The sequence below is a fragment of the Neodiprion pinetum genome, chromosome 7, assembly GCF_021155775.2.
Source record: "Neodiprion pinetum isolate iyNeoPine1 chromosome 7, iyNeoPine1.2, whole genome shotgun sequence".
Taxonomy (NCBI): Eukaryota; Metazoa; Arthropoda; class Insecta; order Hymenoptera; family Diprionidae; genus Neodiprion; species Neodiprion pinetum.
Genome location: NC_060238.1, coordinates 5,258,403 through 5,274,682, shown reverse-complemented (window position 1 = coordinate 5,274,682; position 16,280 = coordinate 5,258,403). Strand labels below are relative to the sequence as shown.

General features: G+C 37.9%; 3 protein-coding genes across 8 annotated transcripts in view; 2 read left to right on the top strand and 1 right to left on the bottom strand.

The window, feature by feature from the left end:
- Positions 1 to 430: 430 nt before the first annotated feature.
- Positions 431 to 3,048, top strand: Cdk5 (Cyclin-dependent kinase 5). 2 transcript variants are annotated; one of them, XM_046636214.2, is made up of 8 exons: positions 431 to 666; positions 854 to 942; positions 1,050 to 1,243; positions 1,804 to 1,891; positions 1,968 to 2,139; positions 2,389 to 2,600; positions 2,670 to 2,780; positions 2,894 to 3,048. In XM_046636214.2, the coding sequence occupies exons 1-7, from the start codon at positions 630 to 632 to the stop codon at positions 2,775 to 2,777; spliced, it is 900 nt and encodes a 299-aa protein (XP_046492170.1). In that variant the 5' UTR covers positions 431 to 629; the 3' UTR covers positions 2,778 to 2,780; positions 2,894 to 3,048. The 2 variants fall into 2 exon arrangements, with proteins under 2 accessions (XP_046492170.1, XP_046492169.1); XM_046636213.2 differs by having other exon boundaries at positions 432 to 666; positions 2,670 to 3,048.
- A 484-nt stretch (positions 3,049 to 3,532) lies between these two features.
- LOC124223863 (T-cell immunomodulatory protein) lies at positions 3,533 to 6,355 on the bottom strand. Of its 2 annotated transcripts, none has more exons than XM_046636210.2 (2): positions 6,246 to 6,355; positions 3,533 to 5,810 (listed from the first exon to the last, which is right to left on the bottom strand). In XM_046636210.2, exons 1-2 carry the CDS (start codon positions 6,290 to 6,292, stop codon positions 4,037 to 4,039), a joined length of 1,821 nt encoding a protein of 606 aa, XP_046492166.1. In that variant the 5' UTR covers positions 6,293 to 6,355; the 3' UTR covers positions 3,533 to 4,036. The 2 variants fall into 2 exon arrangements, with proteins under 2 accessions (XP_046492166.1, XP_046492167.1); XM_046636211.2 differs by having other exon boundaries at positions 6,062 to 6,325.
- A 174-nt stretch (positions 6,356 to 6,529) lies between these two features.
- Brd8 (Bromodomain containing 8) overlaps positions 6,530 to 16,280 on the top strand; it is a 94,795-nt gene continuing 85,044 nt past the window's right edge. Inside the window, exons 1-5 of one of the 4 annotated variants that reach the window (XM_069138000.1) lie at positions 6,530 to 6,735; positions 7,403 to 10,449; positions 11,157 to 12,211; positions 12,358 to 12,598; positions 16,073 to 16,168. In XM_069138000.1, the coding sequence (XP_068994101.1) occupies positions 6,717 to 6,735; positions 7,403 to 10,449; positions 11,157 to 11,339 (3,249 nt within the window). In that variant the 5' untranslated portion in view covers positions 6,530 to 6,716 and the 3' untranslated portion in view covers positions 11,340 to 12,211; positions 12,358 to 12,598; positions 16,073 to 16,168. Of the gene's footprint in view, positions 6,736 to 7,402; positions 10,450 to 11,156; positions 12,212 to 12,357; positions 14,070 to 16,053; positions 16,169 to 16,280 lie in introns of all 4 variants that reach the window. The other 3 variants (XM_069138001.1, XM_069138003.1, XM_069138004.1) reach the window with 3 other exon arrangements.

Here is a 16,280-nt window from a genome sequence, read left to right as displayed (position 1 = left end):
AGTGGAGTTTTCAACTGGCTGCACTGCGAATAATTCCTCCAGTTTTCAAAATCTGTATAGGAATGATTCTTTGGTTCATGTTAAATTAATCGAGTTCAGACGCTCTACGATTGTTGTTTGGATAATATTTTGGTATAAACCATAACGTCTTTATAATCTAGTGGTTAGATATTTGATACTGTTGATTAGACAACACGCTTGTTGGCTTGCAGTCCCTGTCTTGTTTACAAGGTCATATGACGTGATACGCATTATCTATAACACGGCTCTATACTCCGTGTTTTCAAATAATATTATTAGTCAATTTTAGCACTAATACAATGATATTATAGTCTTTATGGTTCGAGAATTTCTTCGGGTTACAATATTTTTCCGATCGGATGTTAAACTGGCTGCACCGAGTACACGCTGAGTGGGATTTCCCTAGTTGTTCCCTTGCGCACTCAATACAGCCAGTTGAAAACGCTGTCGGGCTCGTTTTTGCTGTTGTGATCCACAAATCCTCCACCCGGGCTGCAGCGCTAACCATAAACCATCCCGATGCCATGAGAGAGAATTAGGATTAGATAAAAAATAAAAATAAATATCATAAATACGCCGTCAAACGCGTTGACACAGTCACTGAAAATATGCAAAAATATGAGAAGCTAGAAAAAATCGGGGAAGGTACGATTTGGAACTTAATACTCATTTCACACATGTGGAAAAACAATTTGTCAACTTTTAAAACTATAAATCAGTCTACGAACAATAGAAACAAATGAACGTAATCTCATTGTCAGAAATTGACAGTATCGAACTACTCCTGACCGGTGGTACGTTTATATTAACGGTTTGCTTATATCTAATACAGGAACATACGGTACCGTATTTAAAGCGAAGAACCGTGAAACGCACGAAATCGTAGCTCTGAAAAAAGTCCGGCTAGATGAAGATGATGAAGTAAGTGAACACAAACCGAGCAATTATTTAGCAATCAAAGAGGTATTATTTCCAACTCCATTTAAGCTGTTTGAAAGGTTTTACTTAATTTCATTCCAATTCCTTAGGGTGTTCCATCCTCTGCCCTACGAGAGATTTGCCTCCTCAAAGAGTTGAAACACAAGAATATTGTTCGTCTGTACGACGTTCTTCATAGTGACAAAAAACTGACTCTAGTCTTTGAGCATTGTGATCAAGACCTTAAGAAGTATTTCGATAGTCTTAACGGAGAGATTGACTTGGATGTCGTCAAGTCATTTCTGTAAGTGTATTCATTTTCAAATTTGGTACGTTTCAGGATATTTGGTCACATCGTACGAGATAAAAACTCGTAAAGTCTGAAAATGTTTGACTGATAAAATATCGCCACGTATGCAACTTTTAAAACTTGCGCTATGAATTTTCCGAATCGCGTACTTTCTGATTGTAATAAATATTTAGTAACTGCGTTAATTTAATATATGTCACCGTATTACTGCATACATTACGCTTTTATATTTTCTAAATTTCTTCAGAATTGTGTAGTGAAATCAGTGAGAATTTTTTAATGTTTCAAATTTTTTTTTATAAATTTTTTTAATAAAACTGTTGTTGACCGTTGGTCAATTTTCCATAAGGATATATGTTGAAATCTTGAAACCCTTCGATCAACTAACCTAAGAAACGGGATAGACGCTTGATTCAAAATTTGATAGGCTGACTGAGCACAAGTGTGGTAAGTATTTGTCTAAATTTAGTTATAATGATGGTATTTTCGTCTAATTCTAAAAATACACTTCGTCCCAACGAGTCTTTCTTTAAAAATGGTCTCGTTGCCTTTAGGTACCAATTATTGCGTGGATTGGCGTTTTGCCACAGCCACAATGTTCTTCACAGGGACCTTAAACCACAGAATTTGCTTATTAACAAGGTACAACGATTTCGTGTTCTTAAAGCTAGTCAGTTTTTATGCATGTGTTCCATGTTAATATTCCTCGATACTTTAGAACGGAGAGCTGAAATTAGCCGACTTTGGATTGGCTAGAGCCTTTGGAATACCAGTAAAATGTTACTCTGCAGAAGTAGTAACTTTGTGGTACCGTCCACCAGACGTCTTGTTCGGAGCAAAATTATACACGACATCCATAGACATGTGGAGTGCAGGGTGTATATTTGCTGGTAAGTCGTTACTTGTTGGTAAAAATTTGCACAGATTGTGCCAATTATCAACTTGGATAAGTAATTTTCAACTTGAAGTCCGAATAGTGGCAGCGGTAAATCTTATCAAAAATATCTGATAAAATGGATCTCCTTTTGAAAAATTGTCAAATGTTTGAAATCACGATAAGCTTCATATTATTTGATATAGTATTGAACAAATTGTTGGTCAATTGCTTAATAATGAACCCACGAATCGTTATCGCATAGAATTAGCAAATGCTGGCAGACCACTATTTCCGGGGTCAGACGTTGAGGATCAGTTGAAACGAATTTTTAAAATGCTGGGCACTCCGACTGAAGAAACATGGCCCGGGTTAACTACATTGCCTGATTATAAATCGTTCCCTCCATATCCAACATTAGGTGGATTACCCCAGTTTGCGCCAAAGCTAAACTCTAGAGGCAAAGATTTGCTGCAGGTAATTTTAAACTGAATCCGCTGATCAAGTTGTGAATTACTCAATTTACAACACCTTTTTCTTTTTCAGAGATTATTAGTTTGTAACCCAGCACTACGTCTATCTGCTGACGAGGCGATGGCACACTCGTACTTTGCCGATTTAAATCCAGCTGTGAAGAACGATCGCTGTCAATAGCTGGTTGGCTTTATTTACGATTCATATTCTTGACACTCCAGTAATGATATATTTATTATATATGAACGTGCAATAATCTAGTTATGTGTAATAGTACAATGTCTTGTGTTGTTTAGGTATTCCAGCGTGTGGACGTGTGTGTGTGAGTATATATGTGTTTCTCTGCACATATATCTAATGTAAGTGCGTATGCATATTATTTATGAATATACAATTATAGTTAAGGTATAACATAATAAGTGAATAAATATTTAATTTTACTGTTGTTCAATTTAATCATTCTCATGTTCCCTTTTTTTCACACTCAAATGAAAACATTTTTTTTTTTGAATCGACGATCCCGGTCATATTTAGAAATTCAGTATGATTATCTGTGATTCATTTCAAATTTTTTTAACTGTCAAGAAAATTCGAACGACACTTTATTATCATGTTTCCACTTACATTATGAAATAAGGAATACAGAGGTAAAACTTTTTTATCGTTAAATTTGGACGTATGATTAAAATAAAAATGAAGCTAATGTTAAGCAAACAGCTACAAATAAATACAAAACAAAAAGCGCGATTTCACTTTTAGAATTGGTTGCAAATATTTAAGTTGATCTATATCAAAATAGCTAGGAACTTGCAGTAATCGTGATTTTCATTTGTTATCTTTCTGAAATGCCAGTAGAGAATCAGTATATACTCTGTTAAAATTTTCAAATAATGAATATAACAAGGAACATGACAGACACACTCTCAACAATGAAAAACGAATAAAATAAATTTATTATAAATCTTGACTATATCACATGTATATATATGTACATTTTTCTGTTGAAAGAAACATATTTCAACTGTCATCCTCGTATACATATTACAGGCGACTAAATGAACGAAATAAATGACGACTACAAATAACACTTCAAAAAAATATATAAAAGTTTCGTATCGCGTTTTAACGTGCATTGGTTATCAGAAACAAAAACATCTTTTGATGGAATATACAGTATAAGTTATGTAAAACCGAAATTTTAGAGGCCTAAAATTTGTGACAAGATCCCTTCTTTCCGAGTAACTTTTTTGCCCAATCTCGGTTTCGGCATATTTTTATTACCCTTGTTTTTGCATCCCTCATAAGAAGGAAACTTAAAACAGTCTTGGCAATTCATTTAGTTACACGTATAATTCCGTTCTACAGGATAAAGTATGTTTTAAATTAGAAATATATATTTTAGTGAGAACTTAAGCTGAATTAACAGTGATAAAAGCTTATTACATAGCATCAAAATGGAATCTGTGTGCCTCCTGAAGTTTTTCAATTTTATCCTCTCTCCTTTCTTTCCAATATAGTCCAAAAATTATGGCAATAATCAGAGCGCAAGTTGCAGTCAATGCAGCAACGCTCAATAGGATCAGTTTACTGGGTGTTACAAATAACTGAACTTTCCATCTAGAAGGTTCAGAGATTGGTGTCGGAATCACGACCATCTGGGAATTGGGAATAATTTGTGTCCATTCTCGGGACTTGTTGCTCAACCCTATTGTGAGGGTATCAATAAAATTTGGAGTGCGACCCAACCCAAACGTTGAGTATGGCAAATTGAGGGAGAAGTGTGCGCTCTGCGGTAATTGTGCCGCTACTGCCATGCGCATACTTCCATCCTGTGTCGTCGTTTTGTAAGCGATCGATGGGCCTGGTAGATTTGTGCCATAGGTCCGTTTCTTCTTGCCAAGTGTTCCAGGCGTGATGGGATACAGGCTGTTCGATAACCCAGTCAAAACCATGACTTTAACAAAATTAGCATCGTAGTCCAAGCTATTTTTGAACGCTAGAGTTCGGTATTCATTTCCCTCTTGCTCTATCAAAATCACGTCCAATATGCCATCTTGATAAAAATCATAGAAGACAGCCATAACTGTTCTGTTGTTCAAGGGATTCAGAGCTGTCCATTGTACAGAAAATTTTCGACTAAACTCTTTACAGTTTGTGCAAGGTACGTTCTCAAGCAAGAATGTTCTGGGCTCAGATTCTGACGCAACTGTCAAAGTTGCCAGTAAATCTGGGTACCCATCCATGTTGAAATCGCCGCCTCTCAGAGTTATTGTATCCGTGTAACGCCGCCCGTTAGGTTTACAGAAACCCCAGTCAATGTTGTCAGGATCTTTGAAATCTACTTGTAAATTGTGCCACCCATTTGAGTGTATCATAATAGTGCTGTTCTTGCATGCGGCATCATAACATGCGGGTAGAATCAGGTCCATTTTGCCAGTGAGCTCGACGTCCAAGAATAAAGATTGACCAACGACGGCGAAATTATGCGGCAAGCTGATGTTTTGATGAAGAGTGAAGTTCTCCTCGCTTCCCAGCCAAATTTCAAATCCATTCTCCGTTGTTATAAATAAATCAGGCATAAAATCGCCATTGTAATCTAGAAAGGCGTTGGAATGTGGTTTTCTTATGAGCGCAAAGTTATCCCCATTTTTAGATTGCATTTTTACAACTGCTGGTGAAGTTCTATTCTTATTGAATATCCAAAATGTTCTTGTTTGATTTGCATCAAGTCCAAACAAATCAATAATCATGTCTTGGTTGTAATCGATGGCTAACGGCTGTCCAAACATCACAATTACTGGATTCGACTCAGGTGTACAATTCAACTGCCCGTTTCCGCCCCACAAAATGTGTCCGTAGGTTAGACCGTCCTTTATCGTTGTTACGAAAACATCCATAAATGCGTCACCATCAAAATCCCCAGGCACAATGCTGGTCACTGAATTATTAAAGGTACACTTTAAGCCTACCCCAGGCCTCAGGAGAGGCTCTTGCTCGGCTGCCAGCATAATTTCAACGGATTTACCATCCGTGTCGATCACAAATACATCCGTCAATTCGTCAGAGTTGAAATCGCCAAACGCTGCAGGCATCTTGTCCAAAATTTTTCCATATACCGTTGATGTTATGTCGCTGCATCGTGCGACAATTAGAAAATTCGAGATGAGGTAAACAAATAAAATTGCCTTGCCCATTTCGATAGCTTTACATAGTCTGCAATGAAAAAAAGATACGCAGTAATGAGTCATCTGCTTATTTAATTTCTTTTCAGTTTGTGGTTTCTATGCCCATCTAAGCTATTTACATTTTATTGTAATTCTGTCAATTGTATGTCACAAGTTTTACTTGCTATGCGAAGCATATGTAAGTATCAAGGAGGCAGGTAATGATTTATGTTTACTCAATAAACATAAAACACATTTTTATCAGAGGTTAGAACTTCTCGATATTTTACTTATTCTCACCTAGTGGAGATGTCAAGATGTTGTATTTCTTTATTTCTGAAGATCAAAGACGATTGATTGAATTTTGTTGCAAACAGGAATCTGTCCCTTGTATTTCCTTATTCAAGCATACAATATTCTATAAACGGGTACTGCATAGTTCTTAAATGGACTTTTGTCATACTCAATTGTCAAAATAACACACCCAGGTACATGTAATCGAAACAGCCGTCCGGAAAATGATCTATGCATGTATGTACGTCTTTTTCTATCTCGTTGGTTTTGAAGGACATGTATAGTTTAAAACAGCTTCAGCGTTGCCACTACAGCACAATTTAACTAAATCTAGTGCTTTTTTTATAACGAAAATAGGGGATTGCCTGCAGTGTTCTGAATTCTATCAGTCATCTTGTATCTCTTTTACACTATCAAGTCGACCATTGGCTCTCTCTCTCGCTGTCTTACAGAGTTCTTGCGCATCAGTCTGCGCAACTTCAGCACTGGGCTGTATTCTGTGTGGTTGCATTAGCGTATTGTATTTCCCGGTGGTAAATGAAAACTGAGAAGTGCACGAAACTGAACGAGAATTGCGGTACGTTTTGTATCAAAACATGAATGACCAAGAAACTCAGTGAATTGTTAATGAGACACACATGTAAGAACAACTAGTAGCAACATGGCATCTGCACAGGACAGTAAGTTATCGCCTAGACTCTGTATATTCACTAATTTTGCCGTTTCGTTTACTCACAGTTTTTAGGTTAGAGTACACAAACGACTTATTATTCAACTGTGTACGGTGATTTCACGGTTTTATTTGTCACAAAACACTGATTAATCCTAGTATTTGTTTCTTCGAAATCATTTAGACTAAATTTACAGATGGAGATTTCCACGCGAAACCGATTTTATTTGTGTATTGCAAACATAACCACAATATCATTCGAATTGGATGACAAAGGCGATTGATACTTTACCAAGCTTTTATATTTAACTGTATTCCAAATTGGACTGATGTTTCGAGAATCTTTATATTTTCCAGGTTCAAGCCGTAGTTATAGACAACCATTTCTCCTTTCAGTTTTTTTACTCACACATATTTTGGAAACAAAATTTTTAAATCTCTAATTTTCACACACCAACAAGTTTTTCTTGTATTTCTAAAGCATTGCCGATCATCACTGCAGAGAATCAATGTATCTATGTAAGAAATTAAACATGATAATCATTGGAGACATGCTTGAAAGTACAATTTACTTTTGGAGATACTTGCCAAGTCTTAGTTAAATGGATTGCTGTTCTTGCATGGAAGTCTCCAGAGATGATTATTCCTCAACTATTAATAAATTATTGCAATCGTAGGGATGAAAGTAAAACGTGTTCCGTACGATACATGGAGCACAAGAGAGCAGCTATGCTTGGCTGCAAGCGTATTGTATTCTGGGGAGAATGTTCAGAATTGGAAAGCCGTGTCCGAATCATTGGAGCCGTTTGCTGAAAAAGAAGCATTGCGACCACCTGATTGGTTTTCTCAAAAGTCTTGTGCCGTTCAATATTCACACTTGTTGGAAACAGCGGATACTCCGAAAAGGAAAAAAAGGGAGAGCGGAGAAACGCAAGCTGAATCCATAGTGAATCGATTAACACAGGAAAGAATTGCGGAACTGAAACAAATTCTTGCGTTTCAAAGAGACGAATATCAGCAGCTCAAAGCGGAAGTAAACCTTTTAAAATGCGGCCCCTTATCCGACGATAAGCTGCAGAAAATGTGGCAAGTCATTGAACAAGAAGAACGGGAACAGGAGCAAAAAGTCAGAGCATACGCCGCATGGCTAACCAAACGACAACAAAAGCAAGAATCTATGATAACACCGCCACCACTTGTCCAACGAAAAGCGGTAGACAGTGTGATGGAAAACCATGATGCTTCTGTATCGGAGTCATCGAATAATGACGAGGATGAAAAGAAACGAGGGGGCAGATCGCCGCTCCTGACAAGCTTATTAAAGTCCACCAGCCCAACGACTCAAGTACAAACACCACCGACGCCAACAAAAGCTAGCTCCCCTACCATAGCCAGTCTCCTAGTTTCGAGTCCAAAGGTCCCGAGTTCCCAGCTAGATCGTGGTCTGGCACAAAATGTTTCTTCCCAATTGCAGCAATTGGTCTCTACCGCAATAGCAAACGCGCCACCCGAAAGACCTTCAGCTGGTGCGCCAACGCTTTCTATGCTTTTGGAATTGCCGGCAAATCCGCAGCGAGGACCGTTACCAAACTTGCAACCGTCCTCTACGGTAACAACGCAGCTTAGTATGCCTCCCGAAATTCATTCTTCTCTACCAACCAACGCACCGTCAACATCCGAAGGTGTTTTGCAAGTAATCAATCCTCCACCGCCGGTATCGGTATCTCAGAACATCCCGGTAACAGAGAGTATGGTACAGATAATAGACCATATAGACGAAGTTATTGGGAAGGATATAATGGCCGACGTTATTGACAAAGATGAAATAAACGAAATCATTGGAGATATTGAGGAGCTGATCAAAGAGGAGATCACTTCAAGCCCAAGAACGAACGAGACTCCACCCGCGGCCACTGTTGTGGAACCATTGACTGTACAAACGGTTCAAGAAACTGTCTCAAAGCGTCCCGAACCTCGCCCGAAACCTCGTCCAGAACCTCGGAACGTCGATGAGCCAGTATCATTGTCGGATTCACCTGAAAGTGAACTAGCAATAGAAGATATCGATTCAAGCACGTCAAATATCGCGGAAATCATTGGAACCGTAGCTGTAGAATCTACGGAGTCGAAAATAATGGTCACTTGCCAATCGCCGAAGGTTGAGGAGAAAGCCAAATCAGAGGCTGGGGATGCGGATGAGGAAAACATGGGTAACGAATCGTTAGCAGAGGAACTTCGGAATTCCCCTTATGAAGGAGACGATACTACCGAAGAAGTGGAGTTGAGTCCCAAAAGCGAAGGAAAAGAGTCTGAAAGCAACGAAAACACGCCGACGGATACAAAAGGGTCGGAAGACCGGAATATGGAGAAGAGTGCCACACCAGAGGTGACGGAAGACGCGATAAAGGAAGAAACTGACCTCATCGAAGCTGAGAAGGATACAACAAGCGACAGTACAAGTGATGAGAAAGAGCCTGTTCAGGAATCGGAGATTAAACAAGAACCGCAAATAGATCAACTGGAAATGGATCTTGCTGAGATAACCGGGGACCCACAAGACAAATCGGCTGAGGCAGCGCCCGCTAGTGTATCGTCCGAGACTTCAAACGACGGAGCTAGTGCAGAGGAAGCGGAGAAATCTCAGGACATAAGTCTGATTTTAGAAGATGACGAAAGTTCGCAAGGATCGCAAAACAAGGACAAAACACCTCCTCAAGAACAGGTATCAGATATGGTGGACACTTTTGAGTCGTGTCCTGAGGAATCCACCGTTTCAACCGAGGAGGAACCTGATGTGGTGGTAAAAGTCACCGAGAACGTGCCAATCGTCATGGACGAATCAACAACTGAGTCCAAGGACAATGTTTCGGAAGAAATGGAAAAGGAAGAAGACAAGAAGGAGAGCTTTAAAGACTCTATCGACGTGATAGTTCATGAAGTCAACGACAAGGAGGCAGAGGTAGGCAGCGTATCAGGGACTGATCCAAATCCTCCTGTTATACCGGAAGCTGTGGAGGTTGTGAAAGAAGAAGCTCCAGATGTTCCGGAGCCCACGAAGACCGAAGAGTCAACATTAAAAGAGGAGGCAGAGAAAATGGTTATTGAGAAAACTGTGGAAGCAGAAGAACAAAACAAAATTAAAGTCGAAATTGATGCAGAATCTGTTACGGAGAAGAACGACGAAGTGGCAAGAGACAATGAAATGCCAGAGGATAAACCGGTAATAAAAGAAACCTTGGAACCTGAACCAGATGTCAAAAAAGAGCCGGTCACTGGAATCGCAGACGATGGAGACCTTGACGAGGAGGAATCTTCGTTGAGTAAATTGAGTGGTGGTCGCACCATGAAAACCTACTCCAAGAGGCCGGTTGTTACGATAGACAGTGAACCAGAGAATGAAGGAAGTGGGGAAGGCGCCGATTACCGTGCTTGGAAGAAAGCTGTTATGTTGGTATTTAATAGACTGGTCACACACAAATATGCGTCTGTATTTCTGAGGCCCATCACGGAAGATCAAGCGCCGGGTTATCATTCGGTCATTTTCCGTCCCATGGATTTGTCAACCATTAAAAAGAACATTGACAATGGAACCATCAGGTCTACAATGCACTTCCAGCGAGATGTTATGCTGATGTTCCAAAACGCCATTATGTACAACAAACAGGATACATTTGTCTACAAAATGGCTGTTTCCATGCAAGAAGAATGCTTGCAACACATGCAGGTGTGTTTACGAAAATATTGTATTAACCTGTTTTTGGTATTAGTCAAAGCTTAAGGGGATATAGATATATACGAGCAGACAGCTGCAAAAGCAGGTAAATTTTGGGGATTTATATCTCTACAATTCTCTATTCTCAACATTCGAGTTTTGTTTCTTTATTGAATAAAAAAAATGATCAACAATGAGTGAAAAATTGAATCTCAACTTCAAATGGTCGCCATTTTGTCGGAAAGAAAAAATTTCGAAGGGTGTTGCGATGTTGTCAAGTTTGATGTGGAATGATGCATAACTATGCGAAGTAATTGAGAGTACGAGTTACCTGTCTTATGCTGTTCCAGAAGAGAGAAAATACTTAGAATCAAAAGAAAGTTTCAAAAGAGGATTTGTTCTTTAAAATCAGTACGTGTCGTACAGCATTCCAATCAACGGCGATAAATTCAATTCCAGATGTAAATATTCAGTTTAAAAAAATATCTTGCAAAGTCTTTTCTCGGTCAAAAATAAGAAAATGACTTATCTTTACAACTGACAAATATTGGATAGACTAATGCTTGGCAGTTAGCCATAACACTCAGCACGGTAGTATATCTGGGCATGTATCTCTGACTTGGATTTGGCACGGGAGTAACCCACGCCATGAATCATTTTTATCTGAAGCCTGGAAACTTGAGATCACTGATTTAGTGCTTTATTTTGCCTTTCGACAGATATTAGTACAAGTCACCGGCGAGGGACCGTTTAGAAGAGAAACAAGAACAGCTGCTAGCAGTAGTAGCGATTTTGGCGATTCGTCTGCAAAACCGCAGCGAAAAAGAAGTCACATAACTCCTAGCCCACATGACTCTGACAGTGCACGCACTAAGAAACGAAGAAAATCGGAGAACGATTAATACGTTCAAACAGTCAAGTGTCGATCTGTTGCTTGATAATGTTTCACGTATATCGTGTTCAAATTCCTTTCACCAACTTGTGGACAAAGTTGCTAGCTTGCGGCCGATTGAAGGTACAAAAACATTATCGGGAAAATTGCACTGTCCACAGTACTGCAAGGTGTTAAAGTGTAGTACGCCTCATGGACAATATGTCACAGCTGTATATACCATAATATAGAAGAATTATCTCCACAACTTGTGTTACATTTTTTATTGATTCATAATATTCTGATATCAGCCGTCGAAAAAGGATTTTTCCTCATTAATATGAACCATGGATATTTCAATTATTTCAATACTTGTGAAAATTATGAAAGCGTACTTACATTGATTCGAATTCTGGCCAACGATTTTCGTGATTTTTTCTATTGCATCGAATGCTTCTAAAACGGAACGAGGTAATTGTGAAGTGAAGAAATTCCATCTCTACATATCGAACACCCTTCATAGTTTCGTGACCACAAATGTCACAATTCATGAAGCAGTGAAAAAAAAAAGAATCAACAGAAGTTACTCTTAAATACTGATTTTGGCAGACCATAAGATGACTCTAGGACATGTCAAAATTTACAAGTTTCTCTTACTAATGACTGAAAACCGAAAATAAAGTTTCTACAGTAGTGAACAATTGTTTAATAAATATATTCTGAGATATGGGTGACCATGCTAGAGGAGATTGTAAAAACGCAATCTGCAGCTCCGAAGAAGAAGAACTTCAACAGGGAGTCTACAACAACTTTGTACATGTCGCTCCTATCACGTATGCAATGATGGCGCACTTAAACATCAATGAGAAGAGATTTCCCGTACCAGGAACATCCGGAGAAGCAGTAAGTTTGTTTTCCAAATAATCAAACTGTAGCAATTACAACTTTAATTTCTTACTTTCAATTCCTCCAAATCGATTTTTCGTACATGAAATTTGTCATTAGCTATAGAAATCTGTAATGATCGTTCATCAGAGTTATTGTCAAAGCCAGCACTGCCAATGCCACCAACGGCCGACGATACTGACCGTCAATTTTGGGCCGAAGACGAATTGAGCGGTTCCGAGTCAAGGCTGCGTTTGGTTTGCAAGCAGAGGAGGAGACGTAGTGTGGCATACAGAAATCGAGTTGCTATTCGTAAAAGGAGCAGATCTCTTCTTCGTCAATCATCCAGCTCCAACTCTGATCCGGGCATTCGTATGAAAATTATGTCACCGATCAGTCACGGTGGTAAATTTCATGCTATTACAGATGTATTGATGAAGCATGCAAACTCCAGGGTATTGATGTCATTCAAAGAATTGTTTCCTAATTCGATACTTGGTGAAAAGAGAAAGGAAATTTGTAGTTCAATTTCTCTTTACACAGTGAAAGTTGAAAACTAACCATGGCCGAAATTCCGTGATGACGTCATATTTTGAAACGACTGTTTGAAACTTCTAGCACATAGAAGACGGAGATGCAATCAAGAGCAAGGTTCACCCTTGACTAAAAAACCCAGAGAACTAAGCAACCGCCCAACCGTTAAGGCTTCCGCGTCAAGACCACCTTTCGATGTAAAAGTCATCGGTTGTAATTTAGCATCTGGATTACACTGTCCAAATTCTAGAAGACAAATAAAAACCCCGGGCACTTCGGTATTGCGAATTAAATCCAGAAGACGCAAAAGTCAAACACAGTCATCTTGTCCTCATGGTAATAACGTACCTCGAACAACCGAGTTGATAGATAATGATGAATACAAGGAGCAAAAATTTTGCCCACCGTCAAAATCGAAGCGCAAGTAAAATTTTAGAAATCTTGACAGCGAAAAGTTGAGAAAAAGCCTAAACTGTGATTAATGGTAAATTTAGAAGAACAAAAAAAAAAAAAAATTGTAAAATATGGAACCGCAAGTGACAATGAGAACGCAATCTTATTGCATACTTGTAACATACGATTGTCAAAAAAAAATTCCATTTGCTAAATGTCGTTCTGCGACAGATTATTGAAAATATGTAACGTGTATTTCCATTCTTGAAATCGAAATTCAAAACTATCTACTTTAATTTACGTTACCGACGATCGATACATTAGATTCTATTCTCCATCTTGACTGTATCCGTTAAGCACACCTAAACGACTGTCAGTATTCGTGTTTATTATAACCACGGCTTGCCAATTGTCGGTATTTAATGCCATTAAGTGTGATTATACCGAAGAATATTTTATTATACTAAATGTCCAACAATCTCCAATATTCTGAGATTTTTTAATTAGTTCTAGAATGGCTGGTGGGATAAAAAATAAGCTTCGCAATTTATCGTTAGTACTGAGAAATCCAGCTCGGAAGTGAGATAAAGCTGATTAAGAACCCATCAGCACGATTGCAGAGATACGAGACTGTTGCGACAGCTTACTTCTGACTTTTAATTAACGCCTTTTCATTTTCCAACGGGGCGCGAACTTTATTCTGACCGAAGTCAGCTCGTAAAATAAATTAATGTCTGAAGATTTTTGCACTGGCTTATACATATTTATACAGTTAACTAATATGTTTATTCATTTATACGTTTTTGATGAGTAGATTTGTATCACGAAATAATTACGGTAATATGGTGTAATAGAATGCGTTTTGAGAATAGTAATAAAAAAAGTGCTTAATATAGGAGAATGATGAATACAAGTGAAGATTCAAGGAAAAAAAAATAAAAAAAAGAAGGTAAAACCGTAAGGTGATATTATGGAGCTACCTTTTATGACGGGGAGAAAAAATATTAACTTCCTGCAGTCTGCCTGAACCCCATTAAGTGCCTATTGCCTGTTCATCTATCGAATTCGAAAACAGTGTTTGTAAGAAAACGAGGCGATCTCGAATATATGAAGCGCCGCTGGGATGAAATTGACGAAAATTATGTGGAATATACTAAACTTTATGCATTGTAATAATGGGATATATAATTGGCCAAAAGTGCGGCAATACACCTTACTGAAAACGAAATATTTGAAAAAGCGTTCATAATATTTTCAAAACTTGAGGAAGTTGGTTAATCCAAAATAGATATACTTTTTATTAATTTTATCACGAGATGATCGTACAATGAGCCTTCATCAAATTATCACAGTCTTAAGCTGCGAAGCTTTATACCTTTGAAAATACAAAAATATATAGAGAAAAGCTTAGATATCGATGCTTCATTTCAAAATGCTTTAAAATTGTTGAAAATCTGGTAGATTCGTTCGATTTTACTTAACTGTCGTTCATTTTACTCACGAAGACTATTTTCGTTAAATTCGCAAAAACACTTTTTTTTTATTATGTTGGCATCGTTGACTAATTAATTTTATAACATTGTACTTTGATATTTATTACGACCAACAAAATATGTAAGTATTGAATTGACTGCTGAAAAAAAAAAAGAAAATGTGTGTCAGTGATTTTGTAGAAAATAGTCTTTTGAATAAAATGAGCGGTTATAGAGTGAATAGGAACGAACTGTTAGTTTGAAAAAAAGGTCGATACCTTTTGATACGTAGAATCGATACCTAAGCTTTTGTTTGTAATTCGAATGTCTTCTATTCTGTATATTTTTTGCAAACAACTTCGTATAGCTCACAAATATAGTGATTAATTTCTTCCCGAATTCGTTACAATTTTTTTACTTCCTCCTTTTAATCGATGAAAGTTAATTACTTGTGAAAGGTTATATTGTAAGATCAAACTTGCAGCGATGCTGTAACAAGTGAAGTTTGTGTAACAAAGCTGCCCAACTTATATCGCCGATCTTATTACCATCAGGCCTACCTACATAATTAAAACTAGAGGAAATATGGTGTACCCTGGGTATATAATTAGTACATTTCGCGATATGGGGTCGGTTGATGGGTATATTTACTCCGCGTAAAGGTATATAAAGGCACCTTTTGCTTGTTGAAAACTTCCCAGTGACGTCATAAACTCCGTATACATATATCAACGAGATATTTTAATATGGCGGAGATTAATTTTCTCCCGGCGAAACCTAACCTAGTCTTAAGTCTTCCCGCAGCTGTGAGTTTATCTCGTTACAACTATACGCGGCTGCTGTTGTTGCTATCACGAAATAAATCAACAACTACTGCACAGCTTTGTATATATCCGCGTAATTTCACACCCTTATACTTATGTAATACGTTTCCCATGCCCGTGTCTATGCCGCTAATTACGTCGGAGTATTCGACTAATGGCATAGAGACAGCTGTGCTCTCTCGCACGACACACAGAGAAAATTCCAATTGCGGTCACACCTTACAGTCCTGAACTGTATTCAATTTTTCCCGGAACCGAAAGATATTTTTCTACACGGCACTAACTGAAAATTATTTTTTTACATCTGTGAGCAGAAAGTTTTCTTTGATAATGGTATACTTGATACTATATTTTTTTCTGTTACTATGTAACGACAATTTTGTGTTGTCGTAGCGATCAACTGATGTTAGGATTTAATGTTCCAATAAATCCAAAATTGTAATCACTTCAAATAGTAACTTGTGCTATTTTTTTTTGTAATTCAAACAATATTTAAACAGTTATTATTATCACTGTAATCATTTTACTAGAATTTTTAAATAATTATAATAACTGAAACTACTCTCATCAGTGCGCATTTGCCTTTGTCAATTTTTTGTTACACATTTCCAAAACCAGTTCAATAAGATTCAAATAGATGAATTTTATGTTCATAGGATCAACTTCAAACTCGGACGTGATCATGAGTCAGGCTTAGTTGAGCAACGACGTCAGACGATCATTCAGGGAATTTCAGCGGAAACTAGAATTCTGTAAGTACAAGAACCGGCAATTTAAATATCTTATCGTTAGTTTGAAGGAGAGTAGACATTTTTCATAGCTCTGTTATTATTCGATACTTTAGGTCAATCGGTTTCTCGGCTA

What these genes read in the sequence shown, in the direction of transcription:
- LOC124223863 (XM_046636210.2), bottom strand. Translation starts at nt 6,292, where the DNA reads ATGCATAGATCATTTTCCGGACGGCTGTTTCGATTACATGTACCTGG. An exon ending in TTTCGATTACATGTACCTGG is followed by an intron (nt 5,811 to 6,245) that starts GTGTGTTATTTT and finishes TTTTCATTGCAG; the next exon opens with ACTATGTAAAGCTATCGAAA.
- Cdk5 (XM_046636214.2), top strand. Translation starts at nt 630, where the DNA reads ATGCAAAAATATGAGAAGCTAGAAAAAATCGGGGAAG. An exon ending in GCTAGAAAAAATCGGGGAAG is followed by an intron (nt 667 to 853) that starts GTACGATTTGGA and finishes TATCTAATACAG; the next exon opens with GAACATACGGTACCGTATTT. An exon ending in TGCAGGGTGTATATTTGCTG is followed by an intron (nt 2,140 to 2,388) that starts GTAAGTCGTTAC and finishes GTTATCGCATAG; the next exon opens with AATTAGCAAATGCTGGCAGA.